At 38.9% G+C, this 23177-nt stretch overlaps 1 protein-coding gene across 2 annotated transcripts in view; it reads right to left on the bottom strand.

Annotated features, from left to right (window-relative positions):
- The window catches only part of EP300 (E1A binding protein p300), a 66014-nt gene that overhangs the window by 26313 nt on the left and 16524 nt on the right, over nucleotides 1-23177 (bottom strand). Inside the window, exons 2-12 of one of the 2 annotated variants that reach the window (XM_004007010.5) lie at nucleotides 18997-19634; nucleotides 13736-13912; nucleotides 12163-12424; nucleotides 10865-10978; nucleotides 9743-9988; nucleotides 6254-6347; nucleotides 5553-5690; nucleotides 3878-3995; nucleotides 3053-3224; nucleotides 746-823; nucleotides 200-309 (exon numbers count right to left, since the gene is read on the bottom strand). In XM_004007010.5, the coding sequence (XP_004007059.3) occupies nucleotides 200-309; nucleotides 746-823; nucleotides 3053-3224; nucleotides 3878-3995; nucleotides 5553-5690; nucleotides 6254-6347; nucleotides 9743-9988; nucleotides 10865-10978; nucleotides 12163-12424; nucleotides 13736-13912; nucleotides 18997-19634 (2147 nt within the window). The remainder of the gene's footprint in view (nucleotides 1-199; nucleotides 310-745; nucleotides 824-3052; nucleotides 3225-3877; nucleotides 3996-5552; nucleotides 5691-6253; nucleotides 6348-9742; nucleotides 9989-10864; nucleotides 10979-12162; nucleotides 12425-13735; nucleotides 13913-18996; nucleotides 19635-23177) is intronic. The other variant, XM_042247785.1, reaches the window with a different exon arrangement.

Raw genomic sequence — 23177 nt, 5'->3', positions numbered from 1 at the left:
ATCATTTAATCATGTCTGTGTTAAGGGCTAAACACAACAAAATTCTACGCAAAACAAAAAAACCCAAAAACAAAAGCATTAAGGACTAATTGCATATAGTCAGCTGTTTAAGCAAGTGTTAGAATTTGTTGTCTCAGAGAAAAGGAACTTTAAAAAGGTCAAGTAAAGGCCAAAAAGATGACCCAGAAGTCAGACTTACCGGGTTAAGTGTTCCAGTTTGAGCTAACTGTACATGGTGCTGAAGAGGAGAGGTTTGCCGGGGTCCGATAGGTGGCTGAGGCATATTCATCTGGCCAAATTGATTCAAACCTGTAATCAGTACAAAATACGAAATCTGAACACCATGTGACTGGAGAATAAGAGAGCTCTTTACAATTCTATGTCATTTTATCAGGACAACTAAAGGAACCTGCTTCCAACTGTGAAAGAATCTCTGTTTCATTCCCAACAGCTACAGAAAGGCATTGTTAATTAATGTATGGTCTCATCCAAATTTGGATGGAACAAATCTCATTTTGGCTAGTTGTTTTTAAATGAATGCTTGATCGTTTGTATCTTTTGCTCCTAGACCTGCCAGCCAACCTGCTCTTCACCTTTCCTCCCTCCCTGGGCTCCTAGTCTCAAAGGCTTTCTGATTTCTCAAGTAGACAATCGTAATACCTGCTGCTGAGTGGCAGCAGGAATCAAGGTGACAATTTTAAGCTTTTAATACACTAGGAATTCTGCTAAAAAACAAAAACCTTACCAGGCTGTGGAGTTACCCGAGGCATCATCTGGTTTGGCACATTGCCACGGATCATAGATGGATCAGGGAGGGGGCCATCTAGAGCAGAACAGAGAAATGGTTAGAAACGCACCTTTCAGCCAGCTGTTCCCGTTTAAATAAGAGTAGTAACTTACAGAATTCAGCTGACTATCAAAAGAATAAAGGTTTGAACTAGAGAGGAATCTGAAGAAAATGCTTTTCTGCAATACAAGAAAATATCTCGAAATGGTTTTAGTCCATTTCTTTATGAATCAGGGTGCTTTTGGTATTGACAGGAAATAATGTAAGATCTTATATTTAAAAAGACTAACATCCGAGAAGGCAATGGCACCCCACTCCAGTACTCTTGCCTGGAAGAATCCCATGGACGGAGGGCCTGGTAGGCTGCAGTCCATGGGGTCGCCAAGAGTTGGAAATGACTGAGCGACTTCACTTTCACTTTTCACTTCCATGCATTGGAGAGGGAAATGGCAACCCACTCCATTGTTCTTGTCTGGAGAATCCCAGGGACGGAGGAGCCTGGTGGGCTGCTGTCTATGGGGTTGCACAGAGTCGGATACGACTGAAGCAACTTAGCAGCAGCAGTATTAATATGCTGTCATTTGATTAAGCCTGATTATTTCACTGGTAAAAAGAATATCTCTATAGACAAGAGCCACGGATTTTGTCCAGTGACCAATTTTGATTGTGTACCCCCCAATAATGTGTTTTGATGTATACATGCCCACTGTGAACACTGACTTTAGATAATATACATATTATATTGCACTATATATCATGTACCTCTTAGATACAAAAATAGAAATAATTACTAATGATTAAAATCTATATAGTCTAAAATCACTTTTTATGAAAGGTGGTTTGCTTCGTTTCCCTAGTTTGCTCATTAGTTATGTTTATGGTTAAAAAAGAATTTTGGATTCTTCTACAACTGATTTCTGTGTATGGGATAAGAGAGGGATTTCATTCTATAAACACGCACTTAGGGCTACTCAGTCCCACTAACATTTGTTCCTGCCTACACTAGAACCTGGAGAAGGCAATGGCACCCCACTCCAGTACTCCTGCCTGGAAAATCCCAGGAGCCTGGTAGGCTGCAGTCCATGAGGTCGCTAAGAGTCGCACACGACTGAGCGACTTCACTTTCACTTTTCACTTTCATGCACTGGAGAAGGAAATGGCAACCCACTCCAGTATTCTTGCCTGGAGAATCCTAGGGACAGGGGAGCCTGGTGGGCTGCCGTCTATGGGGTCGCACAGAGTTGGACACAACTGAAACGACTTAGCAGCAGCACACTAGAACCATTGTTTGTATTTTAAAATAAAGACTACAATTTAATACCTGACAAACTTTAAACTTGGCTCAAATTTCTAAAGAAGTCAAGTAAACTGTACCACATTTAAATATCTCAAACTTAGCCACTTGTCTCTATGTCATAGCTACTGCACTAATTCAAACTATCAGCACTGAAGCAGCGTCCTCAACTCTAGTCTTGCCTTTGTTTCTGAACAATCGTTTTACCTATCTACTCAGGAAAAAAAAAAAAAACACCCAAACCCACACACCTGCAATTTTCCCTTGCTAGTGGGGCCTCAGTGCATGTTGCTCTCTCTGCCAGAAATGCTGTTCTCAATTCTTTTCACCATCATGGTCCAATGAGAAAATGTATCCAGCACACCACAGTTTAACACAAGAGGCTGCTGAAAGCTCTCCACCTGACTCCTTCAAGACCTGTGGGGTGTGAATTTCTCCACCCATTCACCATCCACCAATGGCCTAAGAGTTGGTACCTGTTGGCTCAGTTGGCACTACTTATAGGTAGCCAGCTTTTCCTGACTCAAAAAACACTGGTTTTCCCCATCATAGCCGTTCACACATCATTTAAACAGTTCTTAGCCTATGAACATACTGGGTCAAGAAGAGTGTGACAAGGTAAGTAATCCGATACTGTTTAGGATGTATCGAAGCCAGTGAGGTGCTTGCCTGCTGAGTCTACATCAATTGGCTGCCTACCACATGCAAGTCAGTAAAAACCCATGGGCTATCAGTTCCTGGGTGTCACTATGTGGCACTAAAAATGAAGCCATATTGTTAAGACAAGTAGCAAGTCTAGGAATCTTCAATATACTGTTTACTGTTTTTACTAGAGAACGAACCAAGTTCTTTGAAAAGGCAATAGTCATTTGAAAGCTCTAGAACAGTAACATAAGCTAATGCAAATTAGTGAATTTGGTTAGAAACCACTTTATTTCAGCTTCTCCTAAAAATACATAAAAAGCACTTACTAGAAGTCATTCCTGGTTGCGGCTGCCCCATGTTAGGCCCTGTGTTCATAACTGGCACCATGCTTGCAGCACTTGGTAGCATGTTCTGTTTCTGTAGTCTAGTCCTTCGCTTTTCTTCTAGTTCCTTCTGAATCTTATAGATCTTCTCAGCTAGCAGGTGGTAGTATTCCGCCTTTTTGAATTTTGTTAAGTAGAGATGAGGAAAAAAGATGAACTACCATCAGGTAACAGAAAAAATGAACTAAGAGCAAATATTTGCTTCATTTAAAACAGGCAGAAATGAAAAGGGAAAAGAAGCATTCTAATCTACTTTCTTAGATCATTCCAAATATGAGCTCACATTTAAAATGATCAGTAAAAAATTGCTATATAATGATCTACATAGTAAGGCATGACTTCTCAAAGTACAATTCCCAACATGTGCAAAGAATATGCTACTTCTTAAAGAAGTGCGAATTTAAAGAAAGTTCAACTGATACAAAAATACTACTTGAGATGAAGATACTAAGCAGCTGATTCACCACCATATTCCAGTGAAAATAGCACAGAGCATGGTAACAGCTCAACCACTTTTTAGCTGCCAGAAGGACAACCCAGATAAAGCGCCACATGAGTGCGCTGTATTAAGAGGAAAAATGTAAGATTCTTGACATACACTTTAAGAAAAGTGTTTTGTTATCGCAACTCCACAGTGCATTACAGGACAGAAAGGCTAAAGGGTGTCTTCTGAGGTATAGTGTTCTGCATACGTGCAACAAAGAGGAACAAAAATAAACAACCAGAAGAGGTCCACTTTTGCTTTAAATAGAAAAAACAGATGCTCACTCGATTGTTTGCCGATTCATACATGTCCCCTTCCACTTTCCGGGCATATGCAACTAGGTTTTCCATCCGTCTGTCTTTTAAAGCAGCAGGATCCGGAGTGGGAAATATGGCTTGAACACTAGGAATATAAAATCCTACCACTATTATATCACGTCAGCTTTTTTTTCCCTCATCATAGAAACACACAGTATTTTAAATATTTTCCTGGTTAGTATTTTCTCATTTTTATACAATGAATACTTTGGGTAAAATTTTAAAATAAGGCTTGAGATGTGTTCAAACATAAATTACCGACCAAAAGAAGTGTCTGTCTGTATTAATCAAATCAAAGGGTTTTCCTGATCAGAATATAAGAACTCACTCCATAGAAATACTCTCTGGTCCCTATTACCCTAATGTAGGGAAAAAAACCACACCTGTGCTATCTGCATAAAGGGAAGTGAGAAAACCTGACCTCTACTATAGCATCATGTAGCAAAAGCCTTAAGATTCTTCTACTCTTGTACTCAGCTTAGTAAAATAAAACCTAATAATCTCTACAAAATCTTAAAAGATCAAAAACTTGAAGTGAAGGGAGCAAAAATGCAAAGAAAATTCTGCTAAATTCAATGTCTTCTACTCTCTAGCAATTTCCCAAAATGCTTGGCACTAACTTTCCTGAAGGCTGACAAATGTGATTTCAGCTACGAATTTTATCATCTGGACAACTCATGGTCAGCTGTGTGTTACACCTGAAGGAACCAGGTGGAGAAGAAATAAAGGGAAATCCGAGTTAGTAAAAAGTTCTCAAGCATATATTAGTAACCTCAAGTCAGATGATCAATCCCAAATACCCTATTGTTTCTATTAAGTTTCTAAACAATTTGATCACAAGGTAAGTTTGTTTTTGTTATTCCTTATTAATTCATTGTATTAAAAATAATCTCAGTTTTCTCTTTGTGTCAAATTCCATTTCTGGTGCTATCATTTGAGAATTCCTAAATGAAGCTCAAGTATAACTGATATGCTAATGTAACATAAAAATAAACTAAGACGAGAAGACAGACTACCTGGTTTCAAGGTAATAAAAAAAAACTGGATGAAGTGGAGATCCCTCTGCTCTATTTTTAGGGTATTGGGTATATTACATTTTACCATTCTATATGCCTTACGCCTCTTTCAACCAACAAGACAGTGTTTGTGAGGCAGTGTGCCTGGCATACATTAACTTCACAAAAAACAGTGCACAGGTATTTCACAGGTAATTGCTATGAACACATTAGAAGACCAGAAGACCACAGAGGCCACCCAAACAGATTCAATTTGTCAAGATAATAAAAATTTTACCAAGGATAACAGAAGGCTGTGTTGCCACTACTATTCTAATGATCTAAGTTAAAACCTAGTTTTTCTTTTAAAATATGAGCTTTATAAAGGAAATGATTATTAAAATGAATAATCTTTAATATATATTGATTATTGTCACTAGACAGAATCCTCACACATGGTTAAAAGCTAAAAGACACCTAAGAAATGATGGAGAAAAAGTTGAGAAGCAGAGAATAGGAAGCAGGAAAGCCACAGGAGAAGTATCAGCAGCAACCAGGCTATAGAAAAATCAGTCATTTCTCGTGTTTAAGTGCCTGGCAGATTGACCTTGTAACTCCTTATGAATAAGACATGCCAACAAGCTTACAGTTTGTGGACAAGATGATTTCGAAGATCCTGAGTAATATCTTCATGCCATTGCTTCCGAATTCCAGTACTGGATGGTTGAGCTGCTGTTGGCATAGGACCCAGAGAGGCCACACTGCCATTGTCACTCATCATTGGGCTTTAAAGAGGAGTGAAACAGTTTTAGCAAAGAAGGATAGGAGAAAGAGGCTCTCATTTAAGTAGAGCTAACAGTGATGACTGCAATAGGGCCAATACACTATGACAGGTCTATTTACACATAAATCTGGGGGAAATGGTATGTATGTCTTTGTATTTGTGAGGGGAAACAAAACACGTAACATTTCACTGTGTGGAGGGGTGGCTGATATCTTATGTTTAAAAGACACAAGATATCTTGTGTTAGAAGATTAAGCCATCATTTTGACACAGCTTACCCAGGAATCCACTGGGCAATGGACTAATTGCTAGCACTGGGATAAAGCAAACTTGCTTTTTAAACAGCTGCATTTGTTAACTTCCTACTGTATTTGTAAAGGTGTCAGTTACTCCAAATAATTGATATAATTTCTAAAGAGGTTACACAGAGCCTAAAGAAAACACAACATCTGTTATCATTCATCAAGGATATTATCAAATCAAGTAAACTTAAAAAGCTCAAATACGGAGCTCTAACAAGTGTCTGAAATCTGACAAAGGGCACAAGCCAAGATTAAAACTTACTTTTGAGAATTTATGGCTGAATGCAACATCGAGTCAGAAAGAAGATTCGACGGTTGAACCCCTACACCTCCATTTACTCCCATAGGACTAGCACCTACGTCAAAACAAAAAGCAAGAGACGGTATTTTAAATACCAAAAAATGATAACAAAAACAAAAATTAAGGATAAAAAGAAAGGAAGAGGGAAAACTATGAAAGTACTAGAATAAAACATTACAAGAATTTTTTGTCCTTTCAAAAGACCCAAAACAGAAGTTTTAAGGATATTTAGAAATGTAAAAGTAATTAGTAATAAGTAAAATAATCACCATAAACCAAGTCAAGAGACAGATGACAAATCTGGGGGGGAAAATGATAATATATGATAATTACTTGCAATATAATCAGCAACACATATATAAAGGCTACTACACAAAGTACCTTTATAGCATAATAAGAAAAACATGAACAAGAGGAAAAGAATTTACATTAAAAAAGAAATACAGTAGCTTAAAAAACATACATGAAAAACATAATTTTTTTTTCATGTATGAAATTCCAAAACTTTTTTTTTGGGGGGCCACTGGACTTGTGGAATTTTAGTGGCTTGTTGGGGACCTTAGTTCCCTGAACCAGGGGTTGAACCTGTGCCTCCTGCAGTTGAAGCATGGAGTCCTAATCACTAGACCATCAGGGAATTCCTATGAATTCCCTTAAAGTTTGACAATATAAAATGTTGAGAAAGGTTTGGGAAAAGAAGCATTTTCTATGAAGCTTCATAGGTGTGTAAACTGATCCACTCTTGGGAAAGCTATCTGGTAACTGTTAAACAAATGAAAAAAGAATGTACACACATTTTCACCAACTTAGATTTCCACTTGCTATTCCATCTTACAGTTATACTCACATATGTATGGATAAAAATAAGAGTGATGGTGTCAAAAGGAGCAAAAAACTAGAACTTCAATTGTTTAGGGAACCGAACTTAAAACATGCACATGTTTTCATAAGCACCATCTATATAAGAACATAGGCAACCTAAGGATGATGATCCCAGGGAGGGGAATGAAAGACAGCATTTGCATTACACATTTTAAATTGACTACTCCTTCAAACTGGCTTGGATAGCTCTATGTATTCCTATTACTTGTTTAATTAAGATTTAATGAATATTACTTCTTAAACAAAGAAAACCATCAATGGCAGTATTTATACTAAACCAGATTTTCACGTGGTTAAAATTTTTTGATTAACCATTTTATTAATATATCCTTCAAGATATTTAGTTAAAAATAAGAAAACAAAACTCCTCCCTAAAATGCAAATAATTGACTGGATTTCTCAACAGTGTCTAATAAAAATCCTACTGCCTTCTTTCATCACACTTCCTAAATGGTTAGGCAGAACTCTCCTAACAGCATCAAGGCAGGCTCTGAAATACAGTTGCTGGTAGTGGCTTATCTGTCACTATGAAATATTCACTTTTAAGAGAATTACACATCCTTAACACAGATTTGTTTCACCGGTGGCAACAGTAATGAAGGTAAAGAAAAAAGTGATTATACTATTACCGATTTGCTTATTTTACTGCCTTCTGATGGCATACGAAAAAAGATATCGACATTCCCTCCAAAGTATCCAGGTTCATTTAATCTTTGGCATTGATTGCAAGTAATGGCTCAATCTAACCTGAGAAAGACACCTTTACACAGACTTGTATTTAAGACCCGAAGAGTGAGCATTCACTTGAGATACAAAAATGTAGGAATAAAAACACGACTGGCACTGACAGAGTAAGTCAGAAAGAAAAAAAAATGAACAAAAGAAAAATTCAAAGCACCTAATAATCAAGAAGAAAACACGTAATATTTTAAGCCTTAGGGAGAATCTTAAGCCTTAGGAGAACCTACATTTTTTTTCTAAGCCCCGACAAAATCTTTATACGTTAAGTGAATCCAACAGTAATCAGAAGATTAAGAATGTGGTTAAACAGGGTCATGAGGGCCTTACAGTAAAAAGTTCTGATGCAGAGTTCCGGGAGTGGCTCCCTCCTGGCCCTCTCTGCTACAGAATTTGTATTACCTGAAATATGCAGTAGAGATCCTGCTGTTTTGTCTATTTGTTCACTTACCTGCTCATCCACACTAGAGATGTCTCAAAAGTAGGGACAACCAATTACTGAGCCCCTGCGCCACAACTACTGAGCTTGCAAGCCTGTACTTTGTGACAAAGAGAAGTCACTGCAAGAAGCCTGCCCACCACAACGAAGAGTAGCCCTTATTTGCTGCAACTAAAGGAAATCTACAAAACAGCAATGAAGACCGAGTGCAACGCTGCCCCCCCAAAACAGTAGAAGAGATCAAAATTTAAAAAAAGACTCAGAAAGGTAAAAGAAATCCAAGAAGCTAACTTGAAAATAAATTAAACTCTTCTCTCAATAACTCTTTTTAACAGGTTAGCATTCCTTGCTATAAGAGAGTGTATACTTTCTTAAGTTAAAAATAATAAAAATCAACAAGATTTATATTTTTATGAGTAGTGTGCCCAACTCTGCTTTCTCATTTAGAATCAAATAGTAATGTGCAAAAACTAAAGCCTATTGCACCTATCAATAGAACAGCAAAAATGAGTTTCACAGAAAAAAGCATGGTAGATTACTTCAAATCAGACTGCTGTCTAGTTACAGAGAACTTCATCACCAAGAACGATTTTAGAGTAAGAAGCAAAGTATTAAGTCATGGGCTTACCAAAACTGCTTTATAGATGTTTAACTGCTTGACAGTAAAGAGATAGTCTTAGGGCCAATCTCTTTCCCCATATAATTATAGAATAAAAACCACCCTCAAATTAGGGTATAAGAACACAGCTCACTCTTCCCTTCCCTCTGTTCTATAATAGAGAGAGGTTAGGCAAACAAGTGTATCTGATAAACTATTCAAAGGCAAATCACTCCAGCTACCAGATACACTGAAATCTATATAATCAAACACCTCAAACCAAAAGAAAACCTCCAGCCCAAACACAACCGTTTCTTTTTATACTTTAAAATATCAAAAAACTTGGAAACTTAAATGTCCACCTGTAACAAGACTGTTCTATACAACAAAATACTACAGAAGCATCAAAAAGGATACATTAGGTACAGAAACAGAAAGATGTTCACACTGTATTAAGAAACAGTCTGTTAAAACTCATGGGATCCCATTCCTAGAAACAGAAACTAATATATGCACAAGATTAAGAAGGATATACATCAATAGCTGTTGCCTCTGGTATACAGATTACAAGGTGATTTTTACACTATAATCTTTTAAAAGTTATTTCAAAAACTTATTCACATAACAACAACAAAAAAGATGGGGAGATGGGGGAGCAAACAGAGACGGAGTAAAAGAGACATACACATACACATAGACTAAAATAAACCAAGGAGCTACCCTTGCATGTTACACGGCAATCACACACACAGCTGGTGTCACCTCTGTCATGACGAGGAGGACACAGACTTACTCATGTTGCTCATGGGCCGCATCCCTTGGGGAGACTGCCCAGACTGCTGGTTCTGCGGATTCTTCGCTTGCACCTGGGGCTGGGTCGGCATCTGATTTACTTGATAGGGCAGTCCAAGGGCTGCATAGGCTCTTTCTATAGAGCTGGGATCAATCTGACTGACAGTGCTTAGGCTGGGAGTGGACTGCTGACCCACCCCTAGAGAGCTAGTATTGCCAAGTCCAACTGGTGCTCCAGTCAGAATTGCTAGGGAAAACAGAAGAGAGAGTATTACAACATTAAAGATGCTGAGACAGGAAATACTATCATGTCTGAGTTTTAAACACAAAAATACTGTTGTGTGATTATCAAATACATGCACCTTGTTTCCCATTATTTCCTTAAATTTCTAAGCATAGAACTGATTGGTCAAAGGGCATCACTGGCATGAAAAACTTTTGACCCAAAATACCCAAAAGCCTCCCCACAAGCTGTATCAATGTTCCCACCAAGAATACATGACAGCCTGACAGGAAAGAAATGGTATTTTATTTTATTACTTAATTTAATAGGGAACTTTTGGGTATTTCCTCCTTCCAGTGAACTATTTCCTAGTCCTAATTCTCTACTAGGATATCTTTGATTTATTTACTAATTTATGGAATTTCATTCCTTTTAAAAATATGCTATATGCAGTTCCAAATTTATCTTTCAATCCTAAATCCTAAATTTAGGATTTAAATTTTTAAATCCTAAATGAGATGTGGTGGCTGCACTTTCTACTTTTAGTATTTTTTTTCGCTAAGAAAAGCTTATCACTCCCAGGCTTCTAAAAATAACCTCAAACTTTTCTTTAATATTAATTTCAAATTATCTAAATATTAGGATCACAGGTAGAGAAGAAGAATAATCTGCCCAATGTCAAAGCAATGATCTTTCTGGATCTTATTTTAAGTAATAAATACTTCAGTTCTAACCTTATCATCATGAAGTCTGTGATAAGTGGAAATAATCTAGGATGACAGCACTGGCAGTCACAGGAGCTTCATACAATCAAGAAGCACATTAAATCTCACCTAACTGCACTGGTGAAGAGTCTAAGAATACTTTGATATAAAAGTTTCCAAAGATTTCATCACTTACACTGTTGATTTCTCTTATCTCCAGCATTTTTAAGGGGTAGACACACAGGACAATCATGCCTTGTACAATTCTTCCAGTGTGAAATGATTTGTCGAGAAGACGCACAGTGTGCCACTAATAAGAAAAATGATTTTTTATATTATTATTAGCTAACTTATCAACCATATAATGAGTGCTACAAATGCTATTAATGCATCTTCCTAACACCCCCTAAAGGGTAGTTATTAATCCTTGTATTTTACAGTTGAGAAAATAGGCAAAAATTGGTTAAGTAATTTAAACAAAGTCACACAGCACCCAAAGTGGGATTCAAACTCAAGCAGTCTGATTTCCAGAGCCTCTATTTTTGACCACAACACTGTGTGAGAAAGATAGATTTAAAAAATAGATTTCTCTTTAAAAAAAAAAAAAAAAAAAAGAGAGTACAGGGCTTCCCTGGCGGCTCATGGATAGGAATCTGCCTGCCAATGCAAGGGTACCCTGGTCCAGGAAGACTCCACACTCCACAGAGCAACTAAGCCTGTGGGCCCCAACTTCTGAGCCCTCGAGCTCGAGGCCCCGAGAGCTGCAACTGGTGAAGCCTGAGCTCCTAGAGCCTGTGCTCTGCAACAAGAGAAGCTGCCACCAGGAGGAGCCCCCGCGGCCTGCATGCAGCAATGAAGAGCCAGGGCAGCCTTCCCCCCAAAAAAGGTACAAACGAACTTATTTACAAAACAGAAACAGAATCAGAGGTGTGAAAACAACTAGTTACTGGGCAGGAAGGGGAGGTGGAAAAATTAGGAGATTGGGAAGGACATATATATACTACTATACTCTATAAAACAGGTAACTAGTAAGAATCTACTATCTAACACAGGAAACTTTACTCAATACTTGACTTACATGTGAAAAGAATAGAGAGTGGATATATGAATATGTATAACATTCACTTTGCTGTACGGCAGAAACAGACATAACATCATAAAGCAACTACGCTCCAATAAAAAATACAGATTTCTAATGGCTCTATAATTATATTAAGATGGGTAATATTCTTGTTAGTGTTTGCCTTCATGACAGCGAACTCTCAATATTTAAAGCTATGCTGGGGCAAATAAAAGTTCCTTGCAAAAGAGAAGTCTCTAAAACTTCCTCTACTACCACATCTCTAGATACTCACTCACCAAATGATACTGAATTTTATCATAACATAGAGTAAGGTGTTATCAGTAAGGAATCTCAGGAGAGAGAAAATGTGATCAGCTCTAACTATAAATAAATATTGACTGCGAAGCATAAAAGCCTCTGAGCCCACTCACCTTGGCAGGACTTGCCCGACTGGCAGTGTGTCATGTGGTTAAGGACGTTCTTCATGGTTCGACAGTGGGGAAGGTTGCACTGCCTCACCTCCCCGTTGGCCTGCTCCCGGCGCTGGCACTTGTGAGCATGCAGGAGGAGGACAAGCTGCTGCTGGATGAGCTTGCGCTTCTCCGGATCAGCCGTATGTGCCCCAGAACCCATCCCCTGGGCCACCGGAGCCACCAGGCCTGGCTGCTGGACCTGTGGGGCCTGCTGCTGGCCCTAAGGGATACAACAGTAAAGACATATTCAATGTTAGGTGTCACTGGGTGTTACCTCCTGAATAAAAACGGACCTGGGAGATTTTCAATGAAAACCTTTAACGACATGTCATCTACTAGGTGCCAGACCCAATTTTTTAACACAGGGGATTCTAAGATAAATAAACGATGGCTTTTGCCATCAAGATGCTTAATTTAACAAGAAAATAAATTACTATTACCATATTAACAGGTAATATAATCAAAGGATGTGTAACATACAGAGAGTAAAAGAAAGAGAAGGACATGGTAAAGTCCAATGCAAGGGGGTAAATAAAGGAATCTGCTGTGAAGGGCATGTTCAAGTTAGGTCTTGAAATAGTGAAGAGCTTCTCGGGAGACCTGGCAGGGACCTTTCAGGTGGGTGAAAACCTAGTTTTTGTAAACTCTGGACAAAATTCGTTTTTTCCTATAGAAAAGTAAACATTTTTGGAGACTAAGAAACGTGTTCATCTTTTGTCTCCAGTACTTAGCAGAGCATCTGAAATACAGGCATTCAGTGACTATGGGACATAAAGCAAAAAACCTAAAATATCTGAAAAGGAAATAAAATTCCTACAGTACAATTTTTGAAGATGAACATGGACTATTTGACACATTTACAACTAGAGATATTACTTTAGAAAAACAGCACTGTTAGAAGAGTTGGAGATTTCTCCGTAGCAACAGTCACTGTTAAAAATAATGTGTAACTTTGAGAGGGAGGGAAGTTACTTCTAACAGTATCAGATATAAATCAATAGATATCCAGATGACTGACCAAAGAGGCAAATGGTTCCACTTTCTTACCCTATAGAAAGAATTGCGTATACAAGGAGTCGAATATGGCAGGACCCCAAAACTTTCATTGTGGCAGCCCCCTTTACTTCTGTTGGGACTTTTCATTGTGGCAGCCCCCTTTACTTCTGTTGGGACTAACACCCTTACTGGGGTTAGTTTTTTACCCAAGTAAAAAAACACCATGTGAAATGGAAGGCAGGCATAAGCTTCCTTGATCACAGGGACCATCCCATTACACCCTGTTCTGCTTTACAGGAGAATAGAAAACATAAAAGTTGAACAGAATTCTTAAAAAAAAAAAAAAAAAAATCTTTTGGTTGCACCAAGCATGCATGGCATGTGGAATCTTAGTTCCCCAGTCAGGGATGGAACCCACGCCCCCTGCATTGGAGGCACAGAGTCTTAACCACGGGACCATCAGGGAAGTCCCAAACACATTTCTTTTGCTCAAGTGTCAGATGGAAAACAAATCTGCAGATAGATTACTACCCACCATATTGGGCATTCCTCCACCAGGAACTGCCTTTTTGTCCATTGCAAATGGAGATAAGCTATTTGGTAGTACAGACTTTGTCGGAATCTGGAGACCAAGGCCACTGGCTCCCATCTGCTGTCCAGAATTCTGAGTGTATGGTGAACCGTAAGGATTAGGGTTGTTCATCATTCCCATCTGAGAACAAGAAACAGAAAAGAAATCACATCTTATTCCCCACACTAACAGGACATACTATTTCCTTTCCTTTTCCGCTTCCTAATTTACAAAGACAATTTAAAAAGAAATTCTCCATATATAAAAAGACTAGGGGCCTGAGGTACAGTAAATTTAGAGGTATTTCCTGTAAATATGAGATGTCACTAAAAATTTGTCTTCACTTAGCTACACCTACTAAGCAGGTTCTGCCATTCATCTCCACTTTCAATGTACTAAGTCATTTTCATTTAAATTCAACTCAATAAACTATCTAAGCCTTAAATATATTAGAGAACTTGATATATCAAAGCATTTGAATGCTTATTCCAGCATTAAAACAAAAGGGGGAGGGGACTTCCCTTATTGTCCAGTGGTTAAGACTCTGCTTCCAGTGTAGGGGGCCTGGGTTTTGAAGTCAGGGAACTACGATCCCAGATGCTGTGTGGAGCAGCTGGGTTAAAAAAACAAACAAATACCCAAAACAAGGTAGAAAACTGGTAGTTTGGGGGATATGTCTTTTTTTAAATTTAGGGACACAGTACAACAGTGATTTAAAATTTTTTTGAATCTGAATTATCTAGATACAGCGTGTAAAACTTTAAAGCCTGCATTTCTTGGTATCTTACACCTAGCTGCTTTATTAAATTGCCTCGTAGGCTCGTAAAGTAATCTGAGTGTATTTGCAATCCCTATGTACTTTAAAAAGGAAGTTTGGGGACTTCCCTGGCAGTCCAGTGGTTAGGAATCTGCACCTCCAGTGCAGGGGACATAGGTTGGATCCCTGGTCGGAGAACTGAGATCCCATATGCCGCAGAGCATGGCTTAAAAAAAGTATTTCCCTGTCTTTATTTAAGTCCATGTGGAACCATCATACTGTAGCTTAAAGAACACAGCATCAATTATTCAAAAGCCAAATGTTTTAATGATAACAATGATGCAACTCACAACTCTATTCTTCCACGTTAAGAGCCCTGTGTAAGTCAATCACTGCCTACTTGCAAGCACTCAGGATAGAAACTAAGGATGCTAAAGGAGTCACGCCAGATTTCTCACCTTTCTCAGACAGATCCAATCCTATCAAAGGGTCCTTCAAATTCTATCTTTAGCCACCGAGTCCCATGTATCCGTGCCCACTATCACTGTCTTAATTCAAGTCCCTGATCACAGCTTTTGTAGACTGCATCTAACAGGTTTTCTTGCCATCTGTCCTCACTTTTTTCTACTCATAAGGGGGAAAAAACGATGGTATACCAGACCTTTCATTATCTTCACGAGAACTTGACTACTTCTCCATGGCAGAAGTACTACTTATCTCCCTTACTCATTTACTTGCAAACCTGAGCATCATGTTTCTTGAATCTCCAACATTTGCTTCAGCTTTTCCCTTTCCCTATAACTAGGCAGTGAAGTGGCACACCCTCCTTCCCTATTTTTTGGCTCCTGAATGCTAACCTGTAAAGGAAATAAAACACTAAATTCACAAAGAGGCAGGGATGATGATAGGGAATGAGACCAAGGGAAGTGGCATCGTTCCGGTGAAAGCATTAAAAAAAAAAGGCAGCCTCAGTGGGACGCAGCCAGAGTAAAAACTTATCTGGTCTCCGATAACTGGAACTTCCTATGTGAATCTGACCAGTGAAAATGTAGGGATAATCAACTACACAAACAGGCTTATGTGAAGTTCCAGTTTCTTCTGGTAGTTCCAAATGGGGCTGGGAGCACTGCTGCTCCACACTGCTTTTAAAGTGCTGATATTTACACTAACACAGTTGCAACAGTGTGATCGCCTACACTTGGGGGAGTTGGATTTCACTTGTGTTTCTTATTAGCATGGAAATTCACGGTAGATGTAAAACGAAAGCCATTTAAGAGTCCACAATTTATATAAATAAAACATTGGAATTAGTAAGATGCCTTCATGTCTCTTGTTAAGACGCATAATGTCTTTATCAAGTACATCCTAGTAGAGTTTGGTCCTTCACACATTTGTTCACATAGACATCACCTTGACTGCCCACAACAAGTTTCAACAATTCCTGACACCGCTTCTTCCCTCAATCACAATGCATAGCCTGCAGACTCCAAGTTCCCTCTAGCAGACCCTGGTCTCAAATATACAGACTGCACTAACTGCTGATCAGACGGCAGTAATTCATTCCTAACACTTCTGGTCACTGTGACCAACAAAGACCCTCAGGCTTTCTGTGTGCCGTCTCCCTCAGGTCTCCCTCAGAGTTTTGCTGCCTGTGTTAGAAAATAAACACAACCAACCCCTCACCCCTACCGTTTCTACCTACTCAACCCCCTCTACTCTTTCACTAAGTATAATAGGAAGGGAATATACTGTACTTAACTTCTGCTACACTATAGTTAGTGATCCCATCTTGTTCCCTTCTCTACAGCTAATGTGATCCAGGTGTCCAGCTACCTGCCACCTACCTGGACCAGAGCGATACACATCTCCACCTCAACTGGAAAGGCAGAGGACCAGGAAGCCACAGTTAGTTCTAGGCAAGTAAAACCAGAGGAGCTGCAGGGGAGTATTTTATCTTTCTTTAAAAATAAGTCTGACTCTACAGGTTTCTTACCGTCTGATGCATTAAAAACAGAAACTTAGGGAACACAGGAACACATAAGACACACGATGGTAACAAACACTGACAAACAAAAACCAGTGCCCAAAACACAACAGTGTGAACAGTGCAGAAATATCTAAGAGACAGAATCCCCTTAGTAAGACTTGCATGTATCAACAGTAATGCACACCAGCAGTAAACGTGAAACGTGGAAATGTGACTCCATGAATCCCCAAATAATAAAAACAAAATTAAACTACATCCTGACCTGGTCTACCTAATGGATTTGATAAATACATCTATATCCAGTCATTCCCCAGGCACTGTGTCAACGGGTGGCGGGTGGGAGAGGAGGCGGCAGGGGGATATGTACAACGATAAACAAAGACGACGAGGCATCTTTCAGAAGTGAAGACATCTAATCCTAAACATTTTCCATACTCGTTCCTGACTCTTACACTACTGACTTAATTCAAACTGATACAGCACATCTAAAACCACACCCATCAAGACTGCAAATTTGGCAGTAAGAGTCTCCTTTAAAATCCATCAGGATTTGGCATAATGACTTGTCTTTTTCTCTCTCAGGATGGATTCTTCCTCTCTGCCTTATACTTAATACTCTTACTTTTAAACTTTATGGGTTCAGTACTCATATAGGTAATAAAGTCTTTATATTTGAATTACGCCTCCCCATGAAAATATAGGCTCCACAGAGCCAAGGATTTTTTTGTCTGATTAATTTACTGCTATATATCCAACCTGAAACAATGCTGATGTAGAAATGGGTGATTCAGATTATAAATAGAACAGTGACCCACTCTCAACCTAGGCATTCTCCTCATGAGCCTTTTCTTATTTTTCTTCACAGCGCTACCTGGAATACTATTAATTTACATCTTATGTGTACCCTAGAAAGTAAGTTCCATGAAGTGAGCTTATTCACTGCTCTAGCTTCAGCATCAAAGCTACGACTCAGTAAATATTTGCTCAATCAGTGAAGGTGTAATGTTTGTCATCCCTGCCCCCATATAAACATCAGGAGGGCAAGGACTCTTAATAGGCATATCCCTAGAATCTAGAAGAGATACTTAATAAATACCCTACCTTCTTGTTTCTTTCTCAGTCCAAATATTTTAAGTAAACATCAACACAGCAACATGAAAGTGCCAGAAAGGGAGAACCTACAGAGTAGGTAGTTGACAGCAAACAGAATCTTTTCCTAAGTTGTCTACATTTTTCACCCTGTAGCTATAAAATATATATATACACACACACCCCACACATATTTAAGGGCTTTCATTTATCTACGTGACCTCAGGGTTCCCACTCCCAATTCATCCACGCTTTACTTTCATTCTAGAACTCTCACCATCATGATTCTCAGGAATACACAAGTCCTAATGTTGCTCACATTATTCTTACAGAGCACGCTTGCTCCTAACCCCAAGTGAAAAATCTCTCCCACCTCTAATATCACCTTACAAGTGAAGCCATCTCTTTCATTCAACAAGAACTTAGGAATAATTACATGTCAGAGACTGGCAACTATAGTGTGATGTCATTTCAAGAAAAAGAAATAAAATGTGTAGGAAGAATATGGAGGAATAAACATCAAATGTACGCTGATAAAATTTTAATTATACAGAGAACATATTTAAATGTATTTTAAAATGTATTTAACATTCTCTACTTGATAAGGCTAAGAAAGTAGGCTTTTTAAAAAAGAAAAGTCTTTCAAATAACAGCCAAGATCAGGTTAATTAGAACACCTGGAATGTTGGTTGGGGCCTAATGGCAAACTAACACATCTTAGGGTTTCCCAGGTGGCTCAGCGGTAAAGAACCTGCCTGCCAACGCAAGAGACGTGGGTTAGATCCCTGGGTTGCAAAGATCCCCTGGAGAAGGAAATGGCAACCCACTCCCATATTCTTGCCTAGAAAATCCCATCCACAGGGGAGCCTGGCAGGTTGGAGTCCATGGGTTGCAAGAGTTGGACACAACTTAAGTGACTAAACAAAAACGCATCTTAATATCCATCAACCAATAAGGAAAAAAAATAACACATCTGTTAAAAACCAGGGACATTCTAAGCAATGGGAACAAATGAAGTCTATCTGAAGATAGTATGCCAGCTCTCTCAAAACTGTGTTTTAAGGGAGGCTATGAAGGCTAAAATGAGATGAAAATATTCTAATATTTGTGTCACAGAGAACAGGAATTAGCTGGCAATCAGTTTGAAACAAACTGTGAAGGTACCTTCACAGCTGTTAAAATAAATGTATCACTTAACATTTAATGTAAGAGCATTATAAAATTTGTGACAATAGATCCCTGGCATAGAATATGTGGGAAATGCTACATAACACAAGAAGATTAAACATAAATAGTAAAGAATACATGAGTAACTGACCTCAGGCCCTCCTCCTCCACCCCTGAACACTCAGAAATACACAGACAGGGCACACAAACGGAAACCACACTCACCTTAAGAGGCTGGGGGCCTCTCAGTCCCGTCTGTCCTCCCATCTGGGGAGAGCCTTGCTGCAGCGGCTCAGTCATTAAGTTGCCAGCATTTCCCATGCCCGGGTTTGGGTACTGCATATTAGGTCGCCCCCGGCCTGCTCCAATTGAACCGTTCATGACTTGATTAGGCATCATCCCTTGGCCACTGCCGGCAGTCAACATTCCAGGATTCATGCCAGCATTCATCCCCGTGTTCATTCCCATGGCAGGCTGATTGACTGGACTGCTCATCATACCTGTTGCAGACGGCGTGGGACCCTGATTTGGTCCACTAGTGCCCATCCCCATGTTGGGAGAAGTCAAGCCTGCCTGGGCCATTGGGCTTTTGACCATGCTATTTATCAAACCTAATCCAGGGCTGTTCTGTTGGGCTTGGCTGGCCATGCCTTGGCCTGGGCCACCAACCCCCATATTGAGGTTAGGGGAACTACCAGACCGTAGCAATTCTGACAGTTGTTTATGTTTAGAGGCTGCATCTTGTACTATGCCAAGACTTGTCTGAAGCTGACTAATATCACCACCATTGGTTAGTCCCAATTCTGTAGAGTTGATTAATTCATCTGGTAAGTCGTGCTCCAAGTCAAACAGAGAGCCAAAATCTAAAAACAAAGAGGGAAGATAAAGGTTAAAATATGACAGTCAAAATTACAAATTTCTCTACACTTGCTCTTGATAAGCATTAAATGTCATTTCTGACCCTCACCCCATGGAATACTATCTGCTTGTCTTAGTTTTTCATGTTACACTAAAGTTTTATTTTACATGTGTGTGTGTGTGTGCAAATAAAATATACATAAAAGAGTACTATCATGCCAACAAGTTTAAACATTTATAAACTGTACCTAAAATAAAACCAAAGAAGAATACATATTAGTGTGATACCCAGAATTTCTTACAAGAGGTTAAAATAACTAATCCGTACACAGACTAAATCCAGAATCTATACACAGACTTAATTCAGAATGAAACAAAAGATTAAAAATATAATTATAAAAAAGACAACTGATAAAAAGGAAAAGATCTGTTCTTTGTAGACCACTCAGGGTAAGCTCCGGGAAGACGGGGGCTGCTTACCTCTTAACTGCTATCACACAGCACGTGCCACAAAACTGAATGAAGCTGTGTTCACCTGACTTCAAACCACAGATTAGTTTTCCTTAACCAAAATCTAGCTGACTAAGATACGAAACCATGCGTCTAGTTTCTTCACCAACCTACAAACCATTACCACTCCATCTCTGCCCTACCCCGTGCCAAAAAGAAGATGTGAAAATTATAGATTAACCTAGGTTTCTTTGTCCTTGGCACTATTGAACATTCCAGGCTAGATAATTCTGCTTGGGAGGAAGGAAAAATTGTCCCGTGCACTATGCTCAGCAAATCCCTGGTCTCTCTTGTTAATGCTAGTAGTACCTCTACCAATTTGTGACAATCAAAAATGTCTCCAGATATCACCAAATGTGCCTTGGAAGTGCAAAACTGTCCCTGGTTGTTGACAGTATTAATTCATTATATGCTGATGGTGGAATGTTTCCTTGTGTACTCCAGGGGGACAGTAGAATGAAAGCTGCTTAAAAGTATACATGATTGCTGCTGCTGTTAAGTCGCTTCAGTCGTGTCCGACTCTGTGCGACCCCACAGACAGCAGCCCACCAGGCTCTCCCGTCCCTGGGATTCTCCAGGCAAGAACACTGGAGTGGGATGCCATTTCCTTCTCCAATGGATGAAAGTGAAAAGTGAAAGTGAAGGCGCTCAGTTGTGTCCGACCCTTGCAACCCCATGGACTGCAGCCCACCAGGCTCCTCCATCCAGTGTTATGTAAATAGAAGGACTGAGGTGTTCCGAGTTTTAATTCTCCAAGTAGTTTTAACATTGAAAGGGCACCGCTGAACTTCCTTGGTGGTCCAGCGGTTAAGAATCTGCCTGTCAGTGCAGGGCAGTTCCATCCCTGACTGGGCACGGGGGCATGTAAACCTGTGAGCTGCGACTCCGAGCCCAAGTGCCACAGCCAGTGACCCCACGTGTCCCAGAGCCTATGCTCGGCAGCGAGAGAGGCCACTGCACTGAGAAGCTCCAGCACCACAGCCAGAGAAAGACTGCTCGCAGCAAAGAAACACCAGTGCAGCCAAAAATAGTTAATTTTAAACAAAAATGGCCCTACTGGGTATTTAAAAAGTAAATATAGTTGAATCTACAACTGATAATCCTATTAAAGATAATTCATCCAAAGACAAGATACCACTTTAATAATTATCTTCTTGGTCTAATTACCCTCAGTTCGTAAGTACAATTCTTCTTTTATGTGAACTTCCTGTTCTTTTGCATTCTGTCATGGCACTGAAACTACGTATGTGTCTCTCTTCCTCCTCTCCTGCCATCTTTTCCCCACCACCACCCCTCACCCCACCTATGCATCCAGACTGTAGCTCTGGGAATGACATGAGTTACTTATTTACATACCAACTCCTCAAAGGGTGATATTTTAGTTGAACTGAACTGTACCTCAGGATCTCAGAACGTGATTTAGAGTACAGTATTCTTCTCTTTCCTTCTGAAAAATCATGTGCCCCTCCATCATAAAAATAAAGTATCTCATGATTAGTTTTGGAATATAAATAAGGTTTCAAATAAAATTTACCTGACATCACTACTCAAGACAACTGCTTAATATAATTACATATTTCCTTCATTTCCTTCTATTTACATAATTCACAACACTGGAATCATACAAACTTTTAAGCAGTTTCCATTCTATTGTCCCCCTGGAGTATACAAGGAAACATTCCACATCAGCATATTTTTAGTGTTTAAGAAAAAATAATCTCTACCTATTTAGAAATTTAAAATATACACATGGGGAATTCCCTGGCAGTCCAGTGGTTAGGACTCCAGGTTTTCACTGCTTGGGTTCAATCCCTGGTTGAGTAATGATTAAGAATACGTTTCAAAACTTAAAGGAAATAAAGCTAGAAATCAACAAATATCTAAGATATTTGAAAAAAAAAAGTAAGAAAAAGATGATCAAATACAAAAGCAATGCAACAAAAAAGAAAAATGGAGAGGTTACTAACAAAACCGTAAGTTGGTCCTTCGAAGAGAGTAATAAAAGATAAACTCCTGAGAAACTTAAGGAGAAAAGACAATAAAAAGAGAAAGTGGCATTACTAATCAATTTTATACCAAAAAAAAACCCCAGAAAAGAGACAAAATTAATAAATTCCTGTTAAGCACTCAATAAACCTCAATCAAAAGGCAATTATACGTATCCCTGCATCTCCAGGAAGTCAATGATAGACGTTCTCAGGAGATTCAACAATACCTCGTTTGAATACCTGATTCAAACCCAACTGTGGAAATACATTTTAAGAAGAGAATCAAGATAACACAAATACTGATTAATGGATAATATTAAGAAAATCATTAATTTTGTTGGGTACGACAACAGAATAGTTATTAAAATAAAGCCTAAGAGATACATATTTAAGCATTCCTAGTGAAACAAGCCTGGGATTTACTTTTAAAAACTCCAGCAGAAAAGAGAGGGGAGGAGGGGAAAAAATTATTAGTAACCTGAAGTAACAGGCACATGGGAATTCTTTTTTTCTATTAAATTGAATTCTTCCATTTAAAAAGTTTAAAAGGAAACAGAGAAAGCCTGAATATTCCTATTACTATCAAAGAACAATTGCTTAATTTTCCCATAAAGACCAAATATAAGTATTTTCGCAGGCATGTCCTACTGAACTTTCAAGGAAAAGACAATTCAACCTCACACAAATACTTCTCGAAAACAGAAATACTCTAAAAACCACACATGGCCAGTACAAGAAAAGAGAATCATTAACACAGAAGCAAGAATCCTTAAAAAAGAGCAAACCCAATTTACCAGTGTCTTAAAGGTGTAATATCATGACCAAGTTGGGATCATCTCAGGAATCCAAGAAAGAGAGGTTTGCATATTCACCACAGTAACAGAGAAGAAAGAAAACATTAGGTTCAATGACTGGAATAAAGGCACTGGATAAAAGTCAGTACCCAATCACGACTTTAAAAACAAAACTACAGCAATCAAAACCTGATGGGAAACAGAACAGATATGCTTATAACTGAATCACTTTGCTGTAGACTTGAAACTAACACAA

This window comes from Ovis aries, chromosome 3 (assembly GCF_016772045.2).
Source record: "Ovis aries strain OAR_USU_Benz2616 breed Rambouillet chromosome 3, ARS-UI_Ramb_v3.0, whole genome shotgun sequence".
Lineage (NCBI taxonomy): Eukaryota > Metazoa > Chordata > Mammalia > Artiodactyla > Bovidae > Ovis > Ovis aries.
Note: the sequence above shows the minus strand (reverse complement) of the source record. Positions and strands in the feature narration are given on the sequence as shown.